Source organism: Hirundo rustica, chromosome 22 (assembly GCF_015227805.2).
Source record: "Hirundo rustica isolate bHirRus1 chromosome 22, bHirRus1.pri.v3, whole genome shotgun sequence".
In the NCBI taxonomy this organism is placed as follows: Eukaryota; Metazoa; Chordata; class Aves; order Passeriformes; family Hirundinidae; genus Hirundo; species Hirundo rustica.
Window position 1 is genome coordinate 5963434 of NC_053471.1, and position 23329 is coordinate 5986762.

Sequence of the window (23329 nt, forward strand, 5' to 3'; positions counted from 1 at the left end):
CCTCCATCCTGACCTGGTTAAATCGGATTTTTTGGGACACAAATCCAATTTTTTCCGTTGTGCTGGAGCATTTCACACCCGGCTCCTTGATCCTGACTTGGTTAATTCAGATTTTTTTGGACACAAATCCAATTTTTCCTCAATCCTGAAGCATTTCACACCTGACTCCTTGATCTCAACCTAATAAATTCACATTTTTTAGGACACAAATCCAATTTTTTTTGATCCTTAAGGATTCCCCACCCGACTCCTTGATCCCACCCTGGTTCATTTGGATTTTTTGGGGACACGAACCCGATTTTTTGATCCTTAAGGATTCCCCACCTGAGTCCTTGATCCCAACCAAATAAATTCACATTTTTTGGGGACACAAACCCGATTTTTTGATCCTTAAGGATTCCCCACCCGACTCCTTGATCCCGACCAAATAAATTCACATTTTTGGGGGCACAAACCCGATTTTTTTGCCCTTTAACGATTCCCCACCCTTGTCCCCCATCCTGCCCTGCTCCATTGGGATTTTTTGGGGACACGAATCCACTTTTTTGACCCTTAAGGATTCCCCACCCAACTCCTTGATCCCGACCAAATAAATTGGGCATTTTTGGACACAAATCCAATTTTTTTGCCCCTTTAGGATTCCCCACCCAACTCCTCCATCCCACCCTGGTTCATTTGGATTTTTTTGGGGACACAAACCCAATTTTTTTGCCCCTTGAGGATTCCCCACCCAACTCCTTGATCCCGACCTAATAAATTCACACTTTTGGGGACACGAACCCAATTTTTTTGACCCTTAAGGATTCCCCACCCAAGTCCTTGATCCCAACCAAATAAATTCACATTTTTGGGACACAAATCTTTTTTTTTTGCCCCTTGAGGGTTCCCCACCCTCCTCCCCCATCCTGCCCTCTGCTCCACTGGGAGTTTTTGGGGACACAAACCCGATTTTTTGATCCTTAAGGATTCCCCACCTGAGTCCTTGATCCCAACCAAATAAATTCACATTTTTGGGGGCACGAACCCGATTTTTTTGCCCCTTGAGGATTCCCCACCCTGGTCCCCCATCCCACCCTCTGCTCCATTGGGATTTTTTGGGGGCACAAACCCGATTTTTTTGCCCTTTAACGATTCCCCACCCAACTCCTTGATCCTGACCTAATAAATTCACATTTCTGGGGACACAAACCCGATTTTTTTGCCCTTTAACGATTCCCCACCCTGGTCCCCCATCCCGCCCTCTGCTCCATTGGGATTTTGTGGGGACACGAACCCGATTTTTTTGCCCTTTAACGATCCCCCACCCTGGTCCCCCATCCCGCCCTCTGCTCCATTGGGATTTTGTGGGGACACAAACCCGATTTTTTTGCCCTTTAACGATTCCCCACCCTGCTCCCCCGTCCCGCCCTCCGCTCCGCCGGGGTTTTTCGGGAGCGCCGATCCGTTTTGCCCCGCTCCCGGGCGCCATGTGCCGCTGGCTGCTGCTGCTGTGGCTGCTGTGTCCCCAGCTGTGTCCCCAGCTGTGTCCCCGCGCCGTGGCCGCGGCCAGGAGGGACAGGAAGGGCCGGAAGGAGCCCCCGGAGCCCCTCAACGCCTCCCTGGCCAACAGCCAGGAGCACCCCAAGGTGGGTCCTGGAACCGTTCCCCGATTTATTCCTGCCCCCCACGGCGCTGTCCTGCTTCCTTGGGGGGTGTTTTATTTTATTTATTTTTTTTTTCCTGGGTTATTTTGGTGAATTCTCTTTTGGGGGTTAATTTTTTTGAGGGTTTCTCCGGGTTGGGAGCGGCCGGGAAGTTGAAGCGGTTTGGAATTCTTTGGGGTTGGGTGTTGGAGTGGGGATTTCGGAGCGGGTTTTGGGATTTTTGGAGCAGGTTTTGGGGATTTCACAGCAGGTTTTGGGATTTCACAGCAGGTTTTGGGGAATTCAGAGCAGGTTTTGGGGATTTCAGAGCGGGTTTTGGGATTTTTGGAGCAGGTTTTGAGATTTCCCAGCAGTTTTTGGGATCTCAGAGCAGTTTTTAGGATCTCAGAGCAGTTTTCGGGATCTCAGAGCAGTTTTTAGGATTTCAGGGCAGTTTTTGGGATTTCACAGCAGTTTTTGGGATTTCAGAGCAGTTTTTGGTATTTCAGAGCAGATTCTGGGATTTCACAGCAGTTTTTGGGATTTCACAGCAGTTTTTGGTATTTCACAGCAGTTTTTGGGATTTCACAGCAGTTTTTGGGAAGGGCGGTGGGAGGAGGGAGGGAGGGGATCCCCATCCTCCCGGTGACACGCGTTTGTCCCCTGTCCCCACGGGGTGACCTCGGGACCCGCCTTTGATCAGCGCCATTGGGCCTGGCAGTCGCCACGGCAACCAGGGGACGAGCCGGGAACGCCAACGATTCCCGACAAATTCGGGAACACTTGCGCTGCCACCGGGAATATCCCCAGTAATTGGTTGGGGTTGGGCAGCTCTGGGGCTCCGAAACCCTTCGTGCTCCACCGAAATTCCCATTAAAACCAAAAAAAAAAAAAAATCCCCACGGAATTCCCATTTCCATCAATTCCCCATTGAAAAAAGAAAAAAAAAAAAAAAAAAAATCAAAATTTTCCTGCTGTTTTTTTTTATTTGGGCGGGTTTTCCATGGAATTTCAGAGGGATGTCAGAGGACTTTCTCCCAGCAGTTGGAGAAAGATCTCTGAGGGACTCTGATCCCTCCAATGTCCTCCCAAAGCAGCAGGAACAGCCTGGGCTGGGATTTTTGTATCCTCTGAGAACCTGGGCGGGTTTTCCATGGAATTTCAGAAGATAATCAGAGGACAGGGAGTCCCAGCAGTTGGAGAAAGATCTCTGAGGGACTCTCAGAGCTTTTGGCTCTTCCTGATCCCTCAAGGACACCCTCAGTGCCCTCCAAAAAACAGCAGAATCAGCCTGGGCTGGATTTTTTTACCTCTCCTGAATATTTGCGCAGGTTTTCCGTGGAATTTCAGAGGGTTATCAGAGGACAGGGAGCCCCAGCAGCTCTGAAAAGGAATTTTTCAGAGCTTTTGGCTCTCCCTGACCCCTCCAGGACACCCTCAGTGTCCTCCAAAAGCAGCAGAATCAGCCTGGGCTGGATTTTTGTATCCTCTGAGGACCCGGGCGGGTTTTCCATGGAATTTCAGAGGTTTATCAGAGGACAGGGAGCCCCAGCAGCTGTGCAAAGATCTCTGAGGGACTCTGATCCCTCAAACGTCCTCCCAAAGCAGCAGGAATTTTTGTATCCTCTGAGGACCTGGGCGGGTTTTCCATGGGATTTCAGAGGGTTATCAGAGGACAGGGAGCCCCAGCAGCTCCGAAAAGGAATTTTCAGAGCTCCCGGCTCTCCCTGACCCCTCAAGTGTCCTCCCAAAAGCAGCAGGAGCAGCCTGGGCTGGGTTTTTTTGCATCCTCTGAGGCCCAGCAGCTGTGTGCTGGTGTCTCCTCAGCCGCTGGAGTCGGCAGACCCCCGGCTCACGGACCCCCGCAGGACCTGGATCTCCTTCGTGCACCGCCCCGACGACGGAAACAACTCCAAGAGGAGATGCAAAGGGAAGGACAAGAAATTGGTAGGATTTGCACTCCCGTGTGTGCCGTGGTTTCCCTTCCTGCTGCTCATCCTCGGGGTTTCAGCTTTTTCCCAGCCCGGGGAGTGCTGAGTTTCTGGATTTTTTTGGTGTTTAATTTGAGTTTGAGCTTTTCTTGCTTTGGGAGAAGAGAGGTGGGAATTTGGAACCAGCCGCTCTCGGACTGGGCCTTTCTTTGGGGGGTTGTTTTCCCGCTCAGTCAAAATAAAATCTGTATTTTTCTTCTTCCAAGAGATGAAATGAAAATATTGGTGCCTGTGCTGGAACAAAGACTGGACAGAGCTGGAGAATAAAGTGGATATTTATTGAAAGGCCTTTAGGATCCACCTTGGGCAGGACAAGAGCCTGGGCAGGGCTGCGCCCAAGGTGGAGCCAAAATGGGCATAAAACAGTCACAAAAGGGACACAAAATGGGCACAAAATGGACCCAAAATGGGCACAAAAGGGACACAAAATGGTCAAAAAATGGGCACAAAAGGGACACAAAATGGACCTAAAATGGCCACAAGATGGTAACAAAATGGGCACAAAATGGGCACAAAATGGACACAAAATGGACACAAAATGGTCACAAAATGGACTCTTGGTCACGAGGTCTCACACTTTCATAAGTTTTGCTCCATTTACACATTGGGGTTTAATTGTCCAATTCCAGCTCCAGGTTATCCAGTCCCATCCTTCTTGTTTTCTCTCTTCACCATTGTTTTTCCTTTTGGGCTGAGCACTTGTAGCGTTGTCCTTGGTGTCCATGTGGAACGGGATTTGTTCTGTGCCCTGCTGTGTGCAGAGCTGAGTGACGCTGAGTGTGAGCTCAGAGCCGCACCCTGGGCACCACAGAACCCGAAACACAGCAAAAATAAAACTTCAGGCATCAGTGTCCCAAAGGATAAATTAATCAAGGTGTGGACAAGTGATTTATTTCAAATTAACGAGCCGAGCAACGCTCGATCACGCGGCTCTTTGCTGCTCGGACGATCTTGGATTCTTGTCATGATTTCCCTCTGCACGGTTAATTTGAGGACGCAGGAATTTTTGGGGGGAACAAAACCCCTCACATTGCTGATGTCCCTGTGGGATTTTCTGCAATTCCCTGGTTTTAATCCCGATTTTCCCTTTGTTTGTTCCCTCAGCGAGGCCTGGTTGGGCCTCCGGGACCTCCTGGGCCTCAGGGGCCTCCGGGAGCCCCTGGGGCTGAAGTCACCAGGGAAGTTCTTCTGCAGGAGTTCAAGGAGATCTTAAAAGGTAAAAGATGCCCAAAGGTAAAAGATTCCAAAAGGATGGTAAAGGTGAAGGATATTAAAGGCTGGGAGAGCTTTGTTTTGGTGACGAATCAAGGCCTTCACCCCAAAGCATTCCCCTGGCAAGCAGAAATGTTCCCTCAGCGCTGCTGGGCTCAGCTTGAACATCCAGTTTGGAATTCCAACCACACAGTAATGGTTTCATAGGCCAGGCCCTTAAGTGAAGATTTTATTTCATTTTATTTCATTTTATTTCATTTTATTGCCCTTTTCCCCTCAGAAGCCATCGAGCACCCAGCCTCCTGCGGGAGGTTCCATTCACAGGAACAGGAATGGCCAGGCCCTTAAATTAGGGTTTTATTCAATTTTATTTCATTTTATTCTCCTTTTCCCCTCAGAAGCCATGGAGCACTGAGCATCCCTGGCCATTTCAGCCCATCCCAGCCAGCTGCCCCCACTAGGCCAGACCCTTAAATGAACATTTTTTTTCCTTTTATTCCCCTTTCTCCCCTCAGAAGCCATGGAGCACCGAGGCCTCCCTGGCCATTCCTGCTGCTGCCTCTGGAGAAGGTTCCATCCCACAGCCCAGGCCCTTAAATAACGATTTTATTTCATTTTATTTCATTTTATTGCCCTTTTCCCCTCAGAAGCCATGGAGCACCGAGCCTCCCAGGCCGTGTCAGCCCGGCCCAGCCCGCTGCCCCCGCTGCTGCTGTCCCTGCAGGAGGTTCCATTCACAGGAACAGGAATGACCAGACCTTAAATGACTATTTTATTCAATTTTATTTATTTTTATTGCCCTTTTCCCCTCAGAAGCCATGGAGCACCGAGCCTCCCAGGCCGTGTCAGCCCGGCCCAGCCCGCTGCCCCCGCTGCTGCTGTCCCTGCAGGAGGTTCCACCCCAGCGCCGTGTGGAAGAAGCTTTCCACTGCAAGCTCAAAGGCCAGGTCGTGGTGGACAAGAAGACCTTGGTGGAGCTCCAGAATTTCCAGTCGGTGAGGAATTCCAGAGTCGTCCTGGAGGGCGTGGAGCAGCTCCCGCTCCCTGCTTGGCTCCCTGGGGCTTCCTGCCTCCAACCAGAAACTCCTCTCAGGCTGGAAGGGAGCTAAAAATCCGTGAGGAAGTGTCCGAAGGAGGGACGCGGAGGTGGGAAGGATCTGGAGGGGCTGCTGGTGCCTTCCTGGGTTCTTCCCAAACTTTTGGCAGCCGGGCAGGATCGGCCCTGAGGCATGGGCAGGGCTGAGGGAGAGCTGCTGCCTCATTAATTAGCAGAGAAAATGGGACTAATTAAGCCGTCCCATCAGCGGGAGCGTGGGCTGCTGTTTCCCAAGCCTCAGGGATGGGGTGCCCAAATCCTTCCTAATTTTTCCTGGCTCGGAGCTGCTGCGGGAGGCTCTGGATGCCAAGCTGGCACCGCGGCCCGGGACGAGAAGTGGCTGGTTCTGGCTTGTGCCCCCCGGAAAAATGGGAATTCAGAGCCAGGAGCAGCTCGGGGATGGAGCCAGGAGCAGCACAGGGATTCGGGAGCAGCACAGGGATGGATTTGGGATCAGCCCAGGGATTTGGGATCAGCCCGGGGATGGATTTGGGATCAGTGCAGGGATTTGGGACCAGTGCAGGGATGGATTTGGGATCAGCCCAGGGATGGGTTTGGGATCAGCCCCGGGGATGGATTTGGGATCAGCCCGGGGATGGATTTGGGATCAGCCCAGGGATGGATTTGGGATCAGCCCAGGGATTTGGGATCAGCCCGGGGATGGATTTGGGATCAGTGCAGGGATTTGGGACCAGTGCAGGGATGGATTTGGGATCAGCCCAGGGATGGGTTTGGGATCAGCCCCGGGGATGGATTTGGGATCAGCCCGGGGATGGATTTGGGATCAGCCCAGGGATGGATTTGGGATCAGCCCAGGGATGGGTTTGGGATCAGCCCCGGGGATGGATTTGGGATCAGCCCGGGGATGGATTTGGGATCAGCCCGGGGATGAATTTGGGATCAGCCCAGGGATGGATTTGGGATCAGCCCAGGGATGGATTTGGGATCAGCCCCGGGGATGGATTTGGGATCAGCCCAGGGATGGGTTTGGGATCAGCCCCGGGGATGGATTTGGGATCAGCCCAGGGATTTGGGATCAGCCCAGGGATGGATTTGGGATCAGCCCCGGGGATGGATTTGGGATCAGCCCGGGGATGGATTTGGGATCAGCCCAGGGATGGATTTGGGATCAGCCCGGGGATGGATTTGGGATCAGCCCAGGGATGGATTTGGGATCAGCGCAGGGATGGATTTGGGATCAGCCCAGGGATTTGGGATCAGCCCGGGGATGGATTTGGGATCAGCCCGGGGATGGATTTGGGATCAGCCCGGGGATGGATTTGGGATCAGCCCCGGCTGCAGCCCTGCCCTGTCTCCGCAGCCGCTGGCCAAGGGCGCGTTCCTGCGCGGCTCCGGGCTGAACCTGGCCACCGGCCGCTTCACCGCGCCCGTGGGCGGCATCTACCAGTTCTCAGCCAACATCCACATCGGTGAGTGCTGCCCTGGGCCCCCGGAGAATTCCCTGAGAACCCCCCGAGAAGCCCCCGCACCCAGGGAAAACTGGGATACGGCACCAGGGCCTCGGGGCTGGCTCCTCCCACAGCCCCAAGAGGCCGGGAGCTCCGTGAGCACCAAAATCCACGTTCCCTAGGGAGCCACAGCTTGGGGAGCGGATTGATCCTCAGGAGTTCTGCCTTCCGCAAAAAACTCCAGGAGAAATGCAAATGTTGGTGTAGAGCCGCATCCAGGAGGGTTTTCCGTGGCTTTTTCCCTGCTGGAGCATCTCTTCCCCCACATTCCTCTCCTCAGAGTTGCACTAATTTTTTTTGCCCCTTTGTAAATCCGTTATCCCAGAGATCTCATCCCTGATGGATCCACCTTGGATCCCCTTTGTAAATCCATTATCCCAGAGGTTCCATCCCTGATGGATCCACCTTGGATCCACTTTGTAAATCCGTTATCCCAGAGATCTCATCCCTGATGGATCCACCTTGGATCCCCTTTGTAAATCCGTTATCCCAGAGGTTCCACCACTGATGGATCCACCTTGGATCCCCTTTGTAAATCCGTTATCCCAGAGGTTCCATCCCTGATGGATCCACCTTGGATCCCCTTTGTAAATCCGTTATCCCAGAGGTTCCACCACTGATGGATCCACCTTGGATCCCCTTTGTAAATCCGTTATCCCAGAGGTTCCATCCCTGATGGATCCACCTTGGATCCCCTTTGTAAATCCGTTATCCCAGAGGTTCCACCACTGACGGATCCACCTTGGATCCCCTTTGTAAATCCGTTATCCCAGAGGTTCCATCCCTGATGGATCCACCTTGGATCCCCTTTGTAAATCCGTTATCCCAGAGGTTCCATCCCTGATGGATCCACCTTGAATCCCCTTTGTAAATCCGTTATCCCAGAGGTTCCACCACTGATGGATCCACCTTGGATCCCCTTTGTAAATCCGTTATCCCAGAGATCTCATCCCTGATGGATCCACCTTGGATCCCCTTTGTAAATCCGTTATCCCAGAGGTTCCATCCCTGATGGATCCACCTTGGCTCCATCGCCTTTGTCTCCATGGGATACAGAGGAACCTTCTGGCACCTTCTGCAGCCCCAAAGGCCGTCCCCAGGCTGCTGGAGTCCCTGTGGAGCCCAGGTCCCAGGATTTCTGGGAACGCTGACGTTTTCCCCGCTGTTTTTCCCAGACCACAGCGAGCTGAAGAGCAAAGTGCAGCTGCGAGCCAGGGACAACGTGCGGGTGTTGATCTGCATCGAGTCCCTGTGCCACAGACACACGTGAGTCGCTCCCGGGGATTTGGGACAATCCCTCCCTCAGAATTTCCACATTCCCCGATATTCCAGCCGACTTTGGCAGAGGAAGTTCGCCAAAAGTGGAATTTTTTTTGTTGTGAATTCTTGCAGCGTTGCTCCGCAGAGCGTCCCTCGGGTTTTAGGTGTTCTTTTAACTCCGAGTTTTAACTTCTGAGTGTTAATCACCTAAAAATTATCGTCGTTTCTAGTTATAATGGTGAAATATTGCAGTTATTTATAGTGATATTTAATCACCTCGCTATAAAATAACGCCCCCAAATTGCAAATTATTTATAGTGATAAATAATTACCCAATAATTACGAATAAACTGCTGTTTGCAGTAACATTGAATTGCCTAAACAGAAAATAATACACCCAAATTACTATTATTTATCGTGATAAGTAATTATCAAATAATTATAAATAAATAGTTATTATAGTGATATAAGTAGTGCAAACAGTCAGGATGGATTTCAGGGGTCAGGATGGATTTGAGAGATCAGGGTGGATTTGAGGGATCAGGGTGGATTTGGGACAGATCCCACAGTGATGAGGATGGATTTCAGGGATCAGGGTGGATTTGGGACAGGTCCCAGAGCGATCAGGATGGATTTCAGGGGTCAGGATGGATTTGAGAGATCAGGGTGGATTTGGGACAGATCCTACAGGGATCAGGGTGGATTTGAGGGATCAGGGTGGATTTGGGACAGATCCCACAGTGATGAGGATGGATTTCAGGGATCAGGATGGATTTCAGGGATCTGGGTGGATTTGGGACACATCCCAGAGCGATCAGGATGGATTTGGGACAGATCTCAGAGTGATCAGGATGGATTTGAGGGATCAGGATGGATTTGGGACAGATCCCACAAGGATCAGGGTGGATTTGGGACAGATCCCACAGTGATCAGGGTGGATTTGAGGGATCAGGATGGATTTGGGACAGATCCCACAGCGATGAGGATGGATTTGAGAGATCAGGGTGGATTTGGGATAGATTCCACAGTGATCAGGATGGATTTCAGGGATCAGGGATGGATTTGAGTGATCAGGGTAGATTTGGGACACATCCCACAGGGATCAGGGTGGATTTGAGGGATCAGGTTGGATTTGGGACAGATCCCACAGCGATCAGGATGGATTTCAGGGATCAGGGATGGATTTGAGTGATCAGGGTAGATTTGGGACACATCCCACAGCGATCAGGATGGATTTCAGGGATCAGGGTGGATTTGAGGGATACGGATGGATTTGGGACAGATCCCACAGCGATGAGGATGGATTTGAGAGATCAGGGTGGATTTGGGACACATCCCACAGGGATCAGGGTGGATTTGAGGGATCAGGGTGGATTTGGGACAGGTCCCAGTGCCAGGAGAGCGTGGCTGGGGTGGCAGGAGCTGGCAGGAGCGCTGTGAGCCTGCCTGCACACACCCCCTGTGGAATTTCCCACCCATCCATCCACGGAGCTGGGAAAGCGCCCAGGGCTTTGGGATGAGCTGTGGAAACTCCTGGAGGAGAGGAAAGGTGGGAAGTCCCCAGAGCAGGATTTGGGCAGGGTGTGACACAGCCTCGCTGAGGAGGCGCCAAGCGGCTCCCACTTTCCGCTTCTCCTGGGAAAAACACGTTGGAACTTGCGCCGGGAAAAAAAAAACACCAAAAAACCAAAAAGGAGGAAAGGGTTGGGTTAATTGGGAAAACAAGGGAAAAGAGCTTTGGGCAGGGAGGGAGGAACCAGCCAGGAACTGGGAGCTTAGAACTGAGTTTAACTGGGCTGTGCTGGTTAAAACCAGCTGTTGCTGTCCCAAAACCCTGGATCCTGCACAGGAGAGATGGGTTTGTTTTGGGAACGGGGAATTCCACGGGGAACAGCTCTCCCTGATCCAAAGAATAACGCTGGAGGGGTGATGTGGAGCTCTCCCTGGATTTTGAGCTGCAGCACAATTAAGGAAGGATTTTTTTATTATTATTTTTCCTTGTGTGCGATCCCTGATCTCAAAATCCTCCCCCCAAAAAAAACCCACAATTTGTCCTTTCATCCCTGGAAGAGCTCTTTGCAGAACAGATCCAGCCCCTTGGGTTTTCAGTGGGAATAGAGAGGACAGGAAAAACCTGGAAAAACCTCGGGGGAAGAAGGAGATTCCCAGTCCTGCCTCCAGCTGAGTTTTGTATCCAAAATCCTGAGGTTTTGGTGGATTTTCCATCATTCCTGCAGTGAGGAAAAGCTGCTCCTGTTTTAATTTTTGAGGCAGCTGGAATCATGGAATCATGGAATCATGGAATTACGGAATGGACCTTAAAGATCTCATTCCCTTGGGCAGGGCCACCTTCCACCATCCCAGCTCGCTCCAACCTGCCTTTAAACCTTTCCAAACATCAAAATTCCACCCCAAATTCCCCTTTTTGGTCGGAGCGCTCCGATTTCCATGGAAACTGAGGGACAATTATCCTGCCACACACAGCTGGGGCGTGGCCTGAGGGGTTCCATCTGTTTATTTCTTATTTTAGGTCCTTGGAAGTCATCGCTGGGCTGGAAAGCAACAGCAAAATCTTCACTATTTATGTCCACGGGTTGCTGCAGCTGCAGGTGAGGCCCTGAAAATTGGGAATTTCTGCCCCAAATCTCTGGGCAGGACACGGAATTATTTCCTGGCCAGGCTGGACTCTGCCCTGGAGGTGGGGGAGGATTTAGGAACCCTTTTTTTTTTCCTACATTTAAAGGAGGGGAATTCCTCACCTGGGGCGGGATCAGGAGGCAAAACTTGACTCGGGCTCCACATTCCGAATCGAAGGCACAGGAAGAAGCTTCTCTTGAAGAAAAACAAAACATTCCTAATAAATTTTGAATAAAATTTTCCTTTCCCAGCTCTCCCCTGGGCATCACCAAGATGCCAATTGAATTTCCCACCCGAAGTCACAAAAAGGTGCCGGGGCAGGAAATGATTGGTGAAGGATTTGGTAAAGGATTTGATAAAGGATCTGATAAAGGATTTGGTAAAGGATTTGATAAAGGATCTGATAAAGGATTTGGTAAAGGATTTGGTAAAGGATCTGATAAAGGATTTGATAAAGGATCTGATAAAGGATCTGATAAAGGATTTGGTAAAGGATTTGGTAAAGGATTTGATAAAGGATCTGATAAAGGATTTGATAAAAACAACACCAAATTTCTTCCCCTTCGCCGGCTCAATCCGCAGAACGGATTGCTGGTGAAATGGGAATTTTTTCCCTTGTTTTCCCCCTGGAATGTGTGAGCTATTCCCATTTTCCCCCTCGTTCTCGCTGCAGGCTGGGCAGTACACCTCCATCTTCGTGGACAACAGCGCCGGGGCTCCCATCACCATCCAGCACGGATCTGATTTCATGGGAATGCTGATGGGAGCGTAGCAGGAATCCCCCAAATCCCGGATTTCGGACTGAAAAAAAACCCAAACCCAAACCCCAAACCCCCACGCTTTGACCTTGAAACTGCTCCCTCTTCCTGCAGCGATTATTTGAAATCCTTCCCCAGCTCCTCCGGCTTTGCTGCCGCCGCTGCTTTTCAAGGTCCTCGTCGGAATAATTCTTTTTATCCTCCTGAAAAAAGCAAAAAAAAACCCATAAAACCCCTTGGGATATTTAATTTGTGCCTCACCGGATGCTCACGGGGCAGCACGCTGAGATTTAGGGGCCGTTCATGCTGTAACCTGATTTTTTCACCACAGCACTTGTAACCAGCACTGGGGTTTTTTGGGTTGTTTGGGGTTTTTTTGGGTTTTTTGGGGGGGTTTGGAAATGAAGGATTGAGATGGGAAATAAGGGAAATAACTCGGTGACTCTTTTCTGTCTGCTGGGGAGGGAGGGGACGAGGATTTCCCAGGAAAACTGCTTTTTTCCGTGGGGTTGGGAATGGTTTCAGCCCTCCGCCGGGTTCACCGTCGCAGCTGGGAAATGTTGAATTCTCCCGCAATCCAAAGAATCCACGGCTCGAACTCTTTCATTGGGGTCTTTGATATCCAGATATTTCCCTGAGGATCCCAAATCCCTCCCTGCCGGGGCTGGGGGGAAAAAGGGAAAACTGAGCGGAGCACGCATCCTTCTGATCCTCTGACGTTTTTAAGGAGATAAAAATCCTGGTTTTGGCGACAAAATCCGTCCAAATCCTGGGAACCGCGGCGGGGCCGGGAGCTTCGGCTCGCTCGCTGCCGGGAATTGGGGAAGGAAAACACGGAGGGGAAAAGCCGGAGCCTCAAAGCGCTGCCAAAACCAAACCCAGGGAATTTCTCCTGGGATTTTGGGGTGCAAAATAAAGGTGTAAAACGGAGCTTGGCCCGCAGCCGCAGGCCCTGCTCGCAGCTCAAATAAAAGAGAGGGGAGATTGCATGGAATTTTTCACCCAAGGCCTGGAAAAATCCTTGGGATTAAATAAAAGAGAGGGGAGATTGCATGGAATTTTTCACCCACGGCCTGGAAAAATCCTTGGGATTAAATAAAAGAGAGGGGAGATTGCATGGAATTTTTCACCCACGGCCTGGAAAAATCCTTGGGATTAAATAAAAGAGAGGGGAGATTGCATGGAATTTTTCACCCAAGGCCTGGAAAAATCCTTGGGATTAAACCCCCTCTCATTTTAATCCCCTCCGCAGCTTTTCCTCCCCTCACACTCCTGGAATTTTATGGATTTCACCTGAACTGAGGAAGATTTTGTGGAAAAAACCTCTTAAACAGAGGAGAGCAAGGCCCAAAACGGAGCCTCAAAGCGCTGCCAAAATAATCCAGGGAATCTTTTCCGTGTTTTTGGCTGAAAAATAACGGTGTCAAACTGAGCTTGGCCCGCCGTTCTAGGCCAGCCTCTCGTTTTAAATAAAAATGTTTAAATTCCCTGGGATTTTTTTTTTTTACCCACAGCTTGGAAAAACCCTTGGGATGAAACCCCCTCTCATTTAAATCCCAGATATCACCAAAAATTGACCCAAAAATTGAGATTTTCCCCCGGATTTGACAGAGCAGGCAGGGCCTGGGCCCCACATCCCACGAGGCCTCGCTGCCCTGAGCTCGGATTTTTGGGAATATTCGGAATAAATTGTCGTTCTGTGGGAATATTTACAAGAAATCGTCGTTCTTTGGGAATTGTTTGGAATAAACTGTCGTTCTTTGGGGTCTGTTTGGAAGAAATCACCGTTCTTTGGGAATTATTTGGAATAAATCCGGGCTGTTGTCACATCCAGCCTTGCGCTGCTCCACCCCGAAGCCGAAAGCAGAGCTCAAATATTTATTTTCTCCTGGAACTCCAAATCCTTGCTCGGATTTTGCTCTGCCTTTTATTCCCTGCTGCGTTTTCCTCTCTTTTTTTTTTTTTTTTTTCTTTTTTTCCTGTATTATTAATAATGATAATTATTAGCAATTAGGAACTAAGCTGCTTTTATACCTCTTATTCCTCCTCTCTGAGGAGTTTTCCCAGCCGAAAAAAAAGAAAAATTAGGGATAAAGGCTGGAAAAGAAACTGAGGATTTGTCCCCGAGCAGAAAAAGCAAATGAAACGCTCATCCTCTGGAATTTCTCTGGGAGGCAGGAGCTGGAATCCGGTGTCGGAGTCCCGGCAAAGGAGCCAAGTTGGCAGCAGGAAGGGACTTTGTGTCTCTTGCTTTATCCCGGGCTCACCAACAGCTCCATTTATCCTCAGGATGGAAGCTTGGACCTCCAGGAGTTGTTTCGTTGGTGGTTTTTTGGGGTTTTTTTTCAGATTTAAAATATTTTTAGTTGGATTTTTTTTATTATTTTTTAAATTTTTTTTCCCTGGGGGGGAAAAAAAATTATTAAAATAAATTTTTTCCATTATTTTTATGTGTTTTTTTTTTTCCCCCGAGAAAAATCATAAAAATCGGGGGGTTTTGTTGTTGTTTTTATGGGGGTTTTTTTTCAGAAAAAATACATTAAAATATATTATCATTATTATTATTATCATTATCATTACCACTATCATCATTATCATTATCTTCATCATCATCATTATCATTATCATCATTATCATTTTCTGGGGGAACAAAAATGTTATTTTTTTTCCTGGGGGGGGGGGGGGGGGGGAATCATATAAATCTTTTTCTTTTCATTATTTTTATGATTTTTTTTTTTTCCCCCAGAAGTTTTTGTTTGTGATATTTTTTTCCGCCTGTGGATGCTCCCCATGGTTTCCTTGTCCGCCGGAGCTCCAGCCAAGATAAAACGGGGTAAAATGGGTCGAAACAGCCAAAAAAAAGACCCAAAACAACCCCAAAAATGGAGTTTTTTGATGTGGAGGTCCAAGTGAACAAAAACTCGGCCACAAAATTCCCAAATCCAGGAGAAGTGAAGGATTCAGCAGCTCGGGATGGAGACAAAATCAACGCTCGTTTGGGGCTCGGGGAAAGGGGAAAGGGGAAAAGGGAAAAAAAACCCAAATTCAACATTTTGGGGGTTTTTTGGGTCATTCCCAGCTGCTGGAAAATGACCCGAAAATCAGCGGATTCATCCCAAAACCGCCGGATTTTGGCTCAGGGATGGAAATTCGTCCCTGAATTCATTTTCGGGAGGTCCGGGGTGACCTTGGACCGCTGAAAAATCCCCGCGCCGCCGCCCCTGTGATGGCGGGTTCTGATCCTGCTCTTCCCAGCTGGAATTCCTTGGGAATTCTTTTCTTTCCCCTCCCAATATTCCAAACCCGTCCCAAAGAAATCCCAGGAATTCCCGGGATTTTTTCTTTTTTTTTTCCCCCCCCTCCTTGGTTTTGAGGTTTTTGGAGTTCTCCTGGAATTTCCGCTCCTGGAGAAGCTTCCAGCGCCTCACTCCAGCCCGACTCCGGGGCTGTTGATGTTGGATCGGGAGAATATTCCATGGTTTTCCTCGCTCCCGGCTCGTGTGAACTCCCCTGGAGTGGCAGCCGGTGAAAACACCCCCAAAAATCCCATTATTTATCCCTGAAATTCCTGTTAAAAACGGGCACTGCTTTATTTATTCACTGCTCTTTTTATTTATTTACTCTCTTCCCTGTTTATTTCTTCTCTTCATTTTATTTATTTATTCTTTTCCCTGTTTATTTCTTCTTTTTATCTATTTACTCTCTTCCCCGTTTATTTATTCGCTGCTGGTTTTATTTATTTACTCTCTTCCCGGTTTATTTTTTTCCCTGCTCTTTTTATTTATTTCACTCTTTTCCCGGTTTATTTCTTCACTCTCAAACCGGGAATCCCCGAACTCCACCTCGAATCCTGGAATCCTGAATTCATCCTCAAATCCTGGAATCCTGAATTCGTCCTTAAATCCTGGAACCCCGAACTCTCCGTCAAATCCGGAATCCCGAATTCTCCCTCGAATCCTGGAATCCTAAATTCATCCTCAAATCCTGGAACCCCAAACTCTTCCCCAAACCCAAGAATCCCAAACTTTCCCTCAAATCCCGAACTCTCCCTCAAACCCAGAATTCCAAACTCTCCCTCAAACCCAGAATTCCAAACTTTCCCTCGAATCCTGAACTCTCCCCCAGCTCCTGGAACCCCAGCCTCTCCCTCTCTCCACCCTGAACCCCCAGTCTGCCCTCACCGGCGCCATTCCATGGATTCCTCCCCTCTAAGGACACAAAACCAGGAGCAGGGAATTTTTGGGACTCTCCAAAATCCCCCCACCCCGGGGCTGAGCAATTCCCGGTTCCCGCCCCGGGCTGGGGATGATGGATTCCTTATCAAATCCCGGGATCTGATTGGGTGCTTCGGTTGTTTTAATTCCCATTTTTTTCTTGGCTCCAGGAGCTCTGGGAGCCAGGAATTTAAATTGGCTTTTTGCAGAGGAATGCGGATTTGGGTGCCAAAAATCCGATATCATCTCTGTCTGGCACCTCCGGGGCAGGTGATTCCCGGGAGGGGGAAAAACCGGGAATGTTGGGCTGGGATTTGCACAGCCACGGCCTCCTGCAGCCCCGGGGGCTTTTCCTGCACAGGGAAAAAAGGATTTCCCAGGTTTTTCCAGGATTTTCTGGGATTTCCCAGGATTTTCCAGGATTTTCTAGGATTTCCTAGGATTTCCCAGGAATTTCCAGGTTTTTCCAGGATTTTCCAGGATTTCCCAGGATTTCCCAGGATTTCCCAGGATTTCCCAGGATTTCCCGGGATTTCCCAGGATTTCCCGGGATTTCCCAGGATTTCCCGGGATTTCCCAGGATTTCCCAGGATTTCCCAGGATTTCCCAGGATTTCCCAGGATTTCCCGGGATTTCCCAGGATTTCCCAGGATTTCCCGGGATTTCCCAGGATTTCCCAGGATTTCCCAGGATTTCCCAGGATTTTTCAGGATTTCCCAGGATTTCCCGGGATTTCCCAGGATTTTCTGGGTTTTTCCAGGATTTCCCAGGTTTTTCCAGGATTTCCCAGGTTTTTCTGGGTTTTTCCAGGATTTCCCAAGATTTTCCAGGATTTCCCAGGATTTTCTGGGTTTTTCCAGGATTTCCCAAGATTTTCCAGGATTTCCCAGGATTTTCTGGGTTTTTCCAGGATTTCCCAAGATTTCCCAGGATTTCTGGGATTTCCCAGGATTTTCTGGGATTTTCCGGGATTTTCCGGGATTTTCCAGCTGCTCAACCCTCCCTGCCCGTGCCCAGTGCAGAGCCATTAAAGCTGGAAAAATCCAGGAGAAATCTTGAATTCTCTTCCATCCTCCCCATCCCGAGAGCTTTGGAGCTGCGGGATTGGGATGTGGGATGAGGAATTTTGGGAATTGGGGACGGGCAGATTCCAAAGGGGAATCCAGGAAAACCGGGATCCTGTGAGAACAGAAGTAAGGACGAGGAAAACTTGGAATTTTCATGGCTCATTTTTACCTCACAAGAGACAAATCTGCCTCTTCTGGGATGAGCTCATCCCTCTTTTGGGGGGAATTTCACTGGGATCACTGGGAATTCCCAGCTCCCAGAAATTCCCTGGAGAAAAAGGAAATTTCAGCTTCCCACTCCCAAAATGTGATTCCAACCTCTCTGAGCTGATTCCAGGAATTCCAGGAGCCAGGGACTTCCTCAAAAAAGAAGAGGGAATTTTTTTCCCCCCAAGTTTTTCCCTTTGGATTCTTTTCCAGGACATCTCCCTCCACAATTCCCTGGATTCTCCTGGAGCCCCCCAGGGTGTCCCATCGATTTTCCAGGGGTTTTTTTGGTGATTCCTGGGAAATTCCCACCGAAAACTCCAAAGAAATTTAATAACGGCTCAAGGGATTTTCCCAAAATCTCCTTCTCACCCCACATTCCCCAAAAACTGGGCTTTGGTCACTCAGGGATATTTTCCAGGGATTGGAGCTGCCCTCAAAAACACAGATCTCAAAATTCCCTTTTTTTTTTTAAATTAAATTTTTCCAGGAGCTGTTTTCTTTTCCTCCCGGCTTTGGATTTCCTCGCTGTCACCAGCTGGGGCTCTTCTGTCACTTTGATCTGCAGACCAAGAGGGGAATTCACGGGATATTGGATTTCCCAAAAAAAAAAAATAAATAAAACCTTGGAAGGGGAAAAAAATAAATAAAACAAACAAAAAAAAACCCCAAAGGGGAAAGGAAAAACCGAAGATCTGCGGGGTGGCCGTGGTCACCAGCTGGGGATTTTTGGGATTTTTCCAATCTGTCCCCGAGGGCTGGGACACAATTCCAGAGCTGGGAGCTCAGAGTTATCCCTCAGCTCGGCTTGGGCTGGGAGGGATCCATGGAAACCTCAGATCCCGGGCCTGGCACTTCCAGACAATTCTGGGGGAGTTTGGAATTGTCTGGGTCCGAATCCAGATGGATTTGGGGAGTTTGGAATTGTCTGTGTCCGAATCCACCTGGGTTTGGGGAGTTTGGAATTGTCTGGGTCTGAATTCACCTGGATTTGGGGAGTTTGGAGTTGTCTGGGTCCGAATTCACCTGGATTTGGGGAGTTTGGAGTTGTCTGGGTCCGAATCCACCTGGATTTGGGGAGTTTGGAATTGTCTGGGTCCAAATCCACCTGGATTTGGGGAGTTTGGAGTTGTCTGTGTCCGAATCCACCTGGATTTGGGGAGTTTGGAATTGTCTGTGTCCGAATCCACCTGGATTTGGGGAGTTTGGAATTGTCTGGATCCAAATCCACCTGGATTTGGGGAGTTTGGAATTGTCTGGGTCGAAATCCAGATGGATTTTGGGGAGTTTGGAATTTTCTGTGTCCAAATCCACCTGGATTTGGGGACTTTGGAATTTTCTGGGTCCGAATCCACGCAGATTTGAGGGGAGTTTGGAGTTTTCTGCATCCCGATCCAGGTGAATTTTGGGAATTGGGGTCCTGAAGGATCCACTCCCGGTGCTGCTCCAAGGGCTGAACCCAAACCTGGGCACCCGCAGATCCCAGAAACTTTTGGGAATCTCCCCCATTCCCCCACCGTTCCCTAAAAAACCACCTCGGGCACGGGGCTGGGAGTGAAACGCCCATCCCGAATTTTCCCTGGGAGAGGCGATTCCCTGCAAATCCCCGCGGCAGTCCTCGGGAAGGGCTGGAATTCCGCGCCCGGCTGCTCCCGGGGGATGGGATCCTGCTCGCCCGGCTGCGCTGGAGCCGGGATCTCCCCTCCCTTCCCCTCCCTTCCTCAATCCCGGGAATTCCCATCTCCCTGGAATTCGGCTTGGGGTGAGGTTGGAGCTTTCAACACCGATTTTTTCCCGGAGTTTCTCCCTGGCTCCCAGTGAAAATTCCCGATTTCGTGCGCAGGGAGAAGCCGCTGCCGGCGCCCGGAGCTCACTTTGGTTTCAGCTGAATTTTGCAGCCTGAAAATTTAAACAAAATTTAAAAAAGGAGGAAAAACGGGATTTGGAGCGGGGAGAAGTTTGGGAATGAGGAGTTTGGGAGGGAATATTCCCGAAAAGCGGAGGGAAGGATCCCAGGGAAGGATTTTAAATGCCTGGGTTTTGTCAGGAGGAGCCTGGAGAGGGATTTCGGACAAGGGCTGGAGTGGTAGAGCCAGGGGGGAAGTTCAGGTGGGAAAAAATGGGAAAATGGGAAAAAGTATGGGGGAAATGGAGGAAAAAATGGGGGAAAAATGGGAAAAAATGGGGAAAATAAATCCTTCCTGTGACTCTGGGATGGAATTCCCAGAGAATTTGTGTCTGCTCCATCCCTGGAAATGTCCAAGGCCGGGCTGGAGCAACTCGGGATAAGGAAAGTGGGAAAGGGATGGGATTGAAATCCCTTCCATCCCAAACGCCTCAGGAATCCAGGAACTCCTCGGGAATCAGGAACTCCTCAGTAAATCCAGAAACTCCTCAGGAATTCAGGAACTCATCGGGAACTGCTCAGGAAATTCAGGAACTGCTCAGGGATTCAGAAACTCCTCAGGGAATTGAGGAATCCCTCGGGAATTCAGGAACCCCAGTTCCAGGGATCCACGTTGCCCTCAGCACGGAATTTTTCCTTCCGGGGAGATTTTTTTCCCTCCACACCTTTTGACCTGCTGGGGAGAAGGAGAGCAGAAACCCCCCTTCACCCTCAGAGATGAAACCCTGGAGTTAAATCCGTAAAAATCCCCCCAAAACCGGGACAAACCCCGGATTCCCAAACTCCCAGCCCTTTTTTTCCTTTGGAAGTCCTGCAGCAGGGCAGAGAGGGAACCTGGGGGGAGCGGAGCCTGCGAATCTTCCCGAGGATTAGGGGCTGACGGCGGCTCCGGGAATGTAAATGTGTCTGGCTCCATCCCGGCTGCGAATTCCAGCCTGGAGCCGAGGCCGGGCCGGGCGGTTCGTTCTCCCACCCTGGATGGGAACACTCCAAAGGGATCTGGGAATGTTCCAAAGGGACCTGGGAACGCTCCAAAGGGATCTGGGAACGCTCCAAAGGGGATCTAGGAACGCCCCGAAGGGACCTGGGAACGCTCCAAAGGGACCTGGGAACGCTCCGAAGGGACATGGGAATGCTCCAAAGGGACCTGGGAACGCTCCAAAGGGACATGGGAATGCTCCGAAGGGATCTGGGAATGCTCCGAAGGGACCTGGGAACGTTCCAAATGGGATCTGGGAATGCTCCAAAGGGACCTGGGAACGCTTCAAAGGGATCTGGGAACGCTCCAAAGGGGATCTGGGAATGCTCCAAAGGGATCTGGGAACGCTCCAAATGGGATCTGGGAATGCTCCAAAGGGACCTGGGAATGCTCCAAAGGGATCTGGGAATGCTCCAAAGGGATCTGGGAACGCTCCAAAGGGATCTGGGAATGCTCCAAAGGGATCTGGGAATGCTCCAAAGGGATATGGGAATGCTCCGAAGGGATCTGGGAATGCTCCGAAGGGACCTGGGAATGCTCAGGCTGGGATTGGGGAGAGCTCTGGGTGCCGTGGGGGAGATTTGGGGGGAGCAGGAGGAGCTGGGGGTAAAACTGTGGGGATTTCCTTTTCCCTTTCCTTTTCCTTTTCCTTTTCCTTTTCCTTTTCCTTTTCCTTTTCCTTTTCCTTTTCCTTTTCCTTTTCCTTTTCCTTTTCCTTTTCTCTTTCCTTTTCCTTTTCCTTTTCCTTTTCCTTTTCCTTTTCCTTTTCCTTTTCCTTTTCCTTTTACTTTTCCTTTCATTTTCCTTTCCTTTCCTTTCCTTTCCTTTCCTTTCCTTTCCTTTCCTTTCCTTTCCTTTCCTTTCCTTTCCTTTCCTTTCCTTTCCCTTTCCCTTTCCCTTTCCCTTTCCCTTTCCCTTCCACCCAAATATTCCCTCAGCGCCATAAAAATTCATTTTCATTTTAAATTTTTAACTAAAAATTGCCTTTTAGGGATGTTCCTTTCCTTAGGTTTGAACGATTCCCGCGCCTGCCCAAAGCCAGGGAAAGGCCGGGATGTGCTCCCGGGTCCTGCAGGAAGGAATCCACACAAAATCCGGGGGTGAATTCCCAAATATTGATCCGTGTGGGCAAATCCCAAGTGGAAAAAATCCCCCTTGGGGAAGGCGCCGGAGCTGATTCCCGGGACACAGCAGCTCCCAGGGAAAGGGATCTGTCAAGAGTGGCCTGGAATTCCAGGAGAGCTGGAAACTGCCAGAAATCCGAGAGTCTGGAATGTGACTAAAATAAATATTCCCTGCGGGATGTTTATTTTGTCTGGAGGTTCCTGTTGAGGGCTGCAGAGTCCCAGCCTCGGGATCCTGCAGGGAACGAAGGGATTTGGGGATTTATCTGCTGGAAATCTTTCCCTCATTCCCTCATTTCCTCATTCCCTCATTCCCGGCTGGAATTGTGCTGGGATGCTGTGGGAGTTGTCACAGGAATCCCATGGAATCACATCCCAGAATCCCAGAAAGAACGATAAAGTGAAATTCCGACTGTTCCGCTTGGAAATAAAATCGCCCAAAAATCCCAAAGAGAGGAGGAAAAGTGACGGAATTCCTTGGAATCTGAGCGATTTCCCTGTGGGGGAAAAGGAGATTCCAGCCTGGGAGAGCAGAGGGAGTCCAGCTGATTTTCATCCCAGGGAATTTCGATTGGTTCCCTGGAGGATTTAATTAGCAATGGAAGGAACTCTGATTAGGCTGGAGAAGTTTGGGCGGCCCGTGAGGGAGATCCAGGAGTTTTCCATTGTTCCCAAATAAACACCGGAGGCCTGAGCACGTTTTGGGATACAAGAAGGGAAAAAAGAGGGGAAAATGGATTCCAATATAAAAAAATAAAATAAAATAAAATAAAATAATCCAAAATTCCCTCCAAAAAAAATTCCCACTTCAGGACCACAGGTTGCATTAATAATAGATCCCAATATTTGGGATTATTCCATAAGGCTCAGCCTTTCCCAGGATGAGTTCTTTCCCTTCCCAAACCTTCGGCTTTCCTGGGATTTTTTTTTTTTGTGGAGTTTTGTGGATTTCTTGGCGTTTGTTTGGGATTTTTTTTTGGTGGAATTTTTGGGGTTTTTTTTGGATTTCCTTCCTGGTTTTCAGCTCCTTGTTCACTGCTCCCACCAGGACACATCTCCTGGCTTTCCTGGATTTCCTGGCTGGAATTCCAAGCTGTTTTCTCCCATCTGGAATCCAGACACTCACAGCAGATGTTCCCACTAATCAGAGCCTTCCAGATGTTCCCAGCCTCGGGATATTTGTCTTACCCAGCCAAAATCCCTAAAGTTCCCCTCCGAATCCCAAATCCAAGAGGGAAACGCCATCCCTGGGACTGATGGCCTTCTCCTAGGGGAAGAGCGTGGGCTTTTCCCAATGGATCACGGAACTTTTCCCAATGGATCCTGGAGCCTTTTCCCAATGGATCACGGAACTTTTTCCTCATGGATCCTGGAGCCTTTTCCCAATGGATCCTGGAGCCTTTTCCCAATGGATCACAGAGCCTTTTCCCAGTGATTGGGAGCTCAGATCCCTTCTGGGAAGGCTCCATGCCCAGGAATTCCGGGATCCCAGCCCCATGCAGGAGCAGGGTGAGCCGCTGCAATTCCCTCTCCCATTTTGGGATGAATTCCCTCTCCCAGCCCTGGATGAATTCCCTCTCCCAGCCCGGGATGCAATTCCCTTTCCCATTTTGGGATACAATTCCCTGCTCCCACTTTAGGATGCAATTCCCTCTCCCAGCCTGGGATGAATTCCCTGTCCTGGCCCGGGACACAATTCCCTCTCCCACTCAGGGACACAATTCCCTCTCCCACTCTGGGACACAATTCCCTCTCCCACTCTGGGACACAATTCCCTCTCCCACTCT

The 23329-nt window shown here is 49.7% G+C and overlaps 1 protein-coding gene across 1 annotated transcript; it reads left to right on the forward strand.

Annotated features, from left to right (window-relative positions):
* The first annotated feature begins 1466 nt into the window (after positions 1-1466).
* On the forward strand, positions 1467-12458 carry C1QTNF12 (C1q and TNF related 12). The gene is made up of 8 exons (XM_040084878.1): positions 1467-1625; positions 3450-3569; positions 4718-4829; positions 5639-5820; positions 7243-7351; positions 8566-8656; positions 11181-11259; positions 11961-12458. Exons 1-8 carry the CDS (start codon positions 1467-1469, stop codon positions 12057-12059), a joined length of 951 nt encoding a protein of 316 aa, XP_039940812.1. The 3' UTR covers positions 12060-12458.
* The last annotated feature ends 10871 nt before the right edge of the window (positions 12459-23329 follow it).

Excerpts from the sequence above, each read along its gene's own strand:
- C1QTNF12 (XM_040084878.1), top strand. The coding sequence starts at position 1,467 with ATGTGCCGCTGGCTGCTGCTGCTGTGGCTGCTGTGTCCCCAGCTGTGT. Across the intron at positions 1,626-3,449 it reads ACAGCCAGGAGCACCCCAAG|CCGCTGGAGTCGGCAGACCC; the intron begins GTGGGTCCTGGA and ends GTGTCTCCTCAG. Across the intron at positions 7,352-8,565 it reads CTCAGCCAACATCCACATCG|ACCACAGCGAGCTGAAGAGC; the intron begins GTGAGTGCTGCC and ends TGTTTTTCCCAG.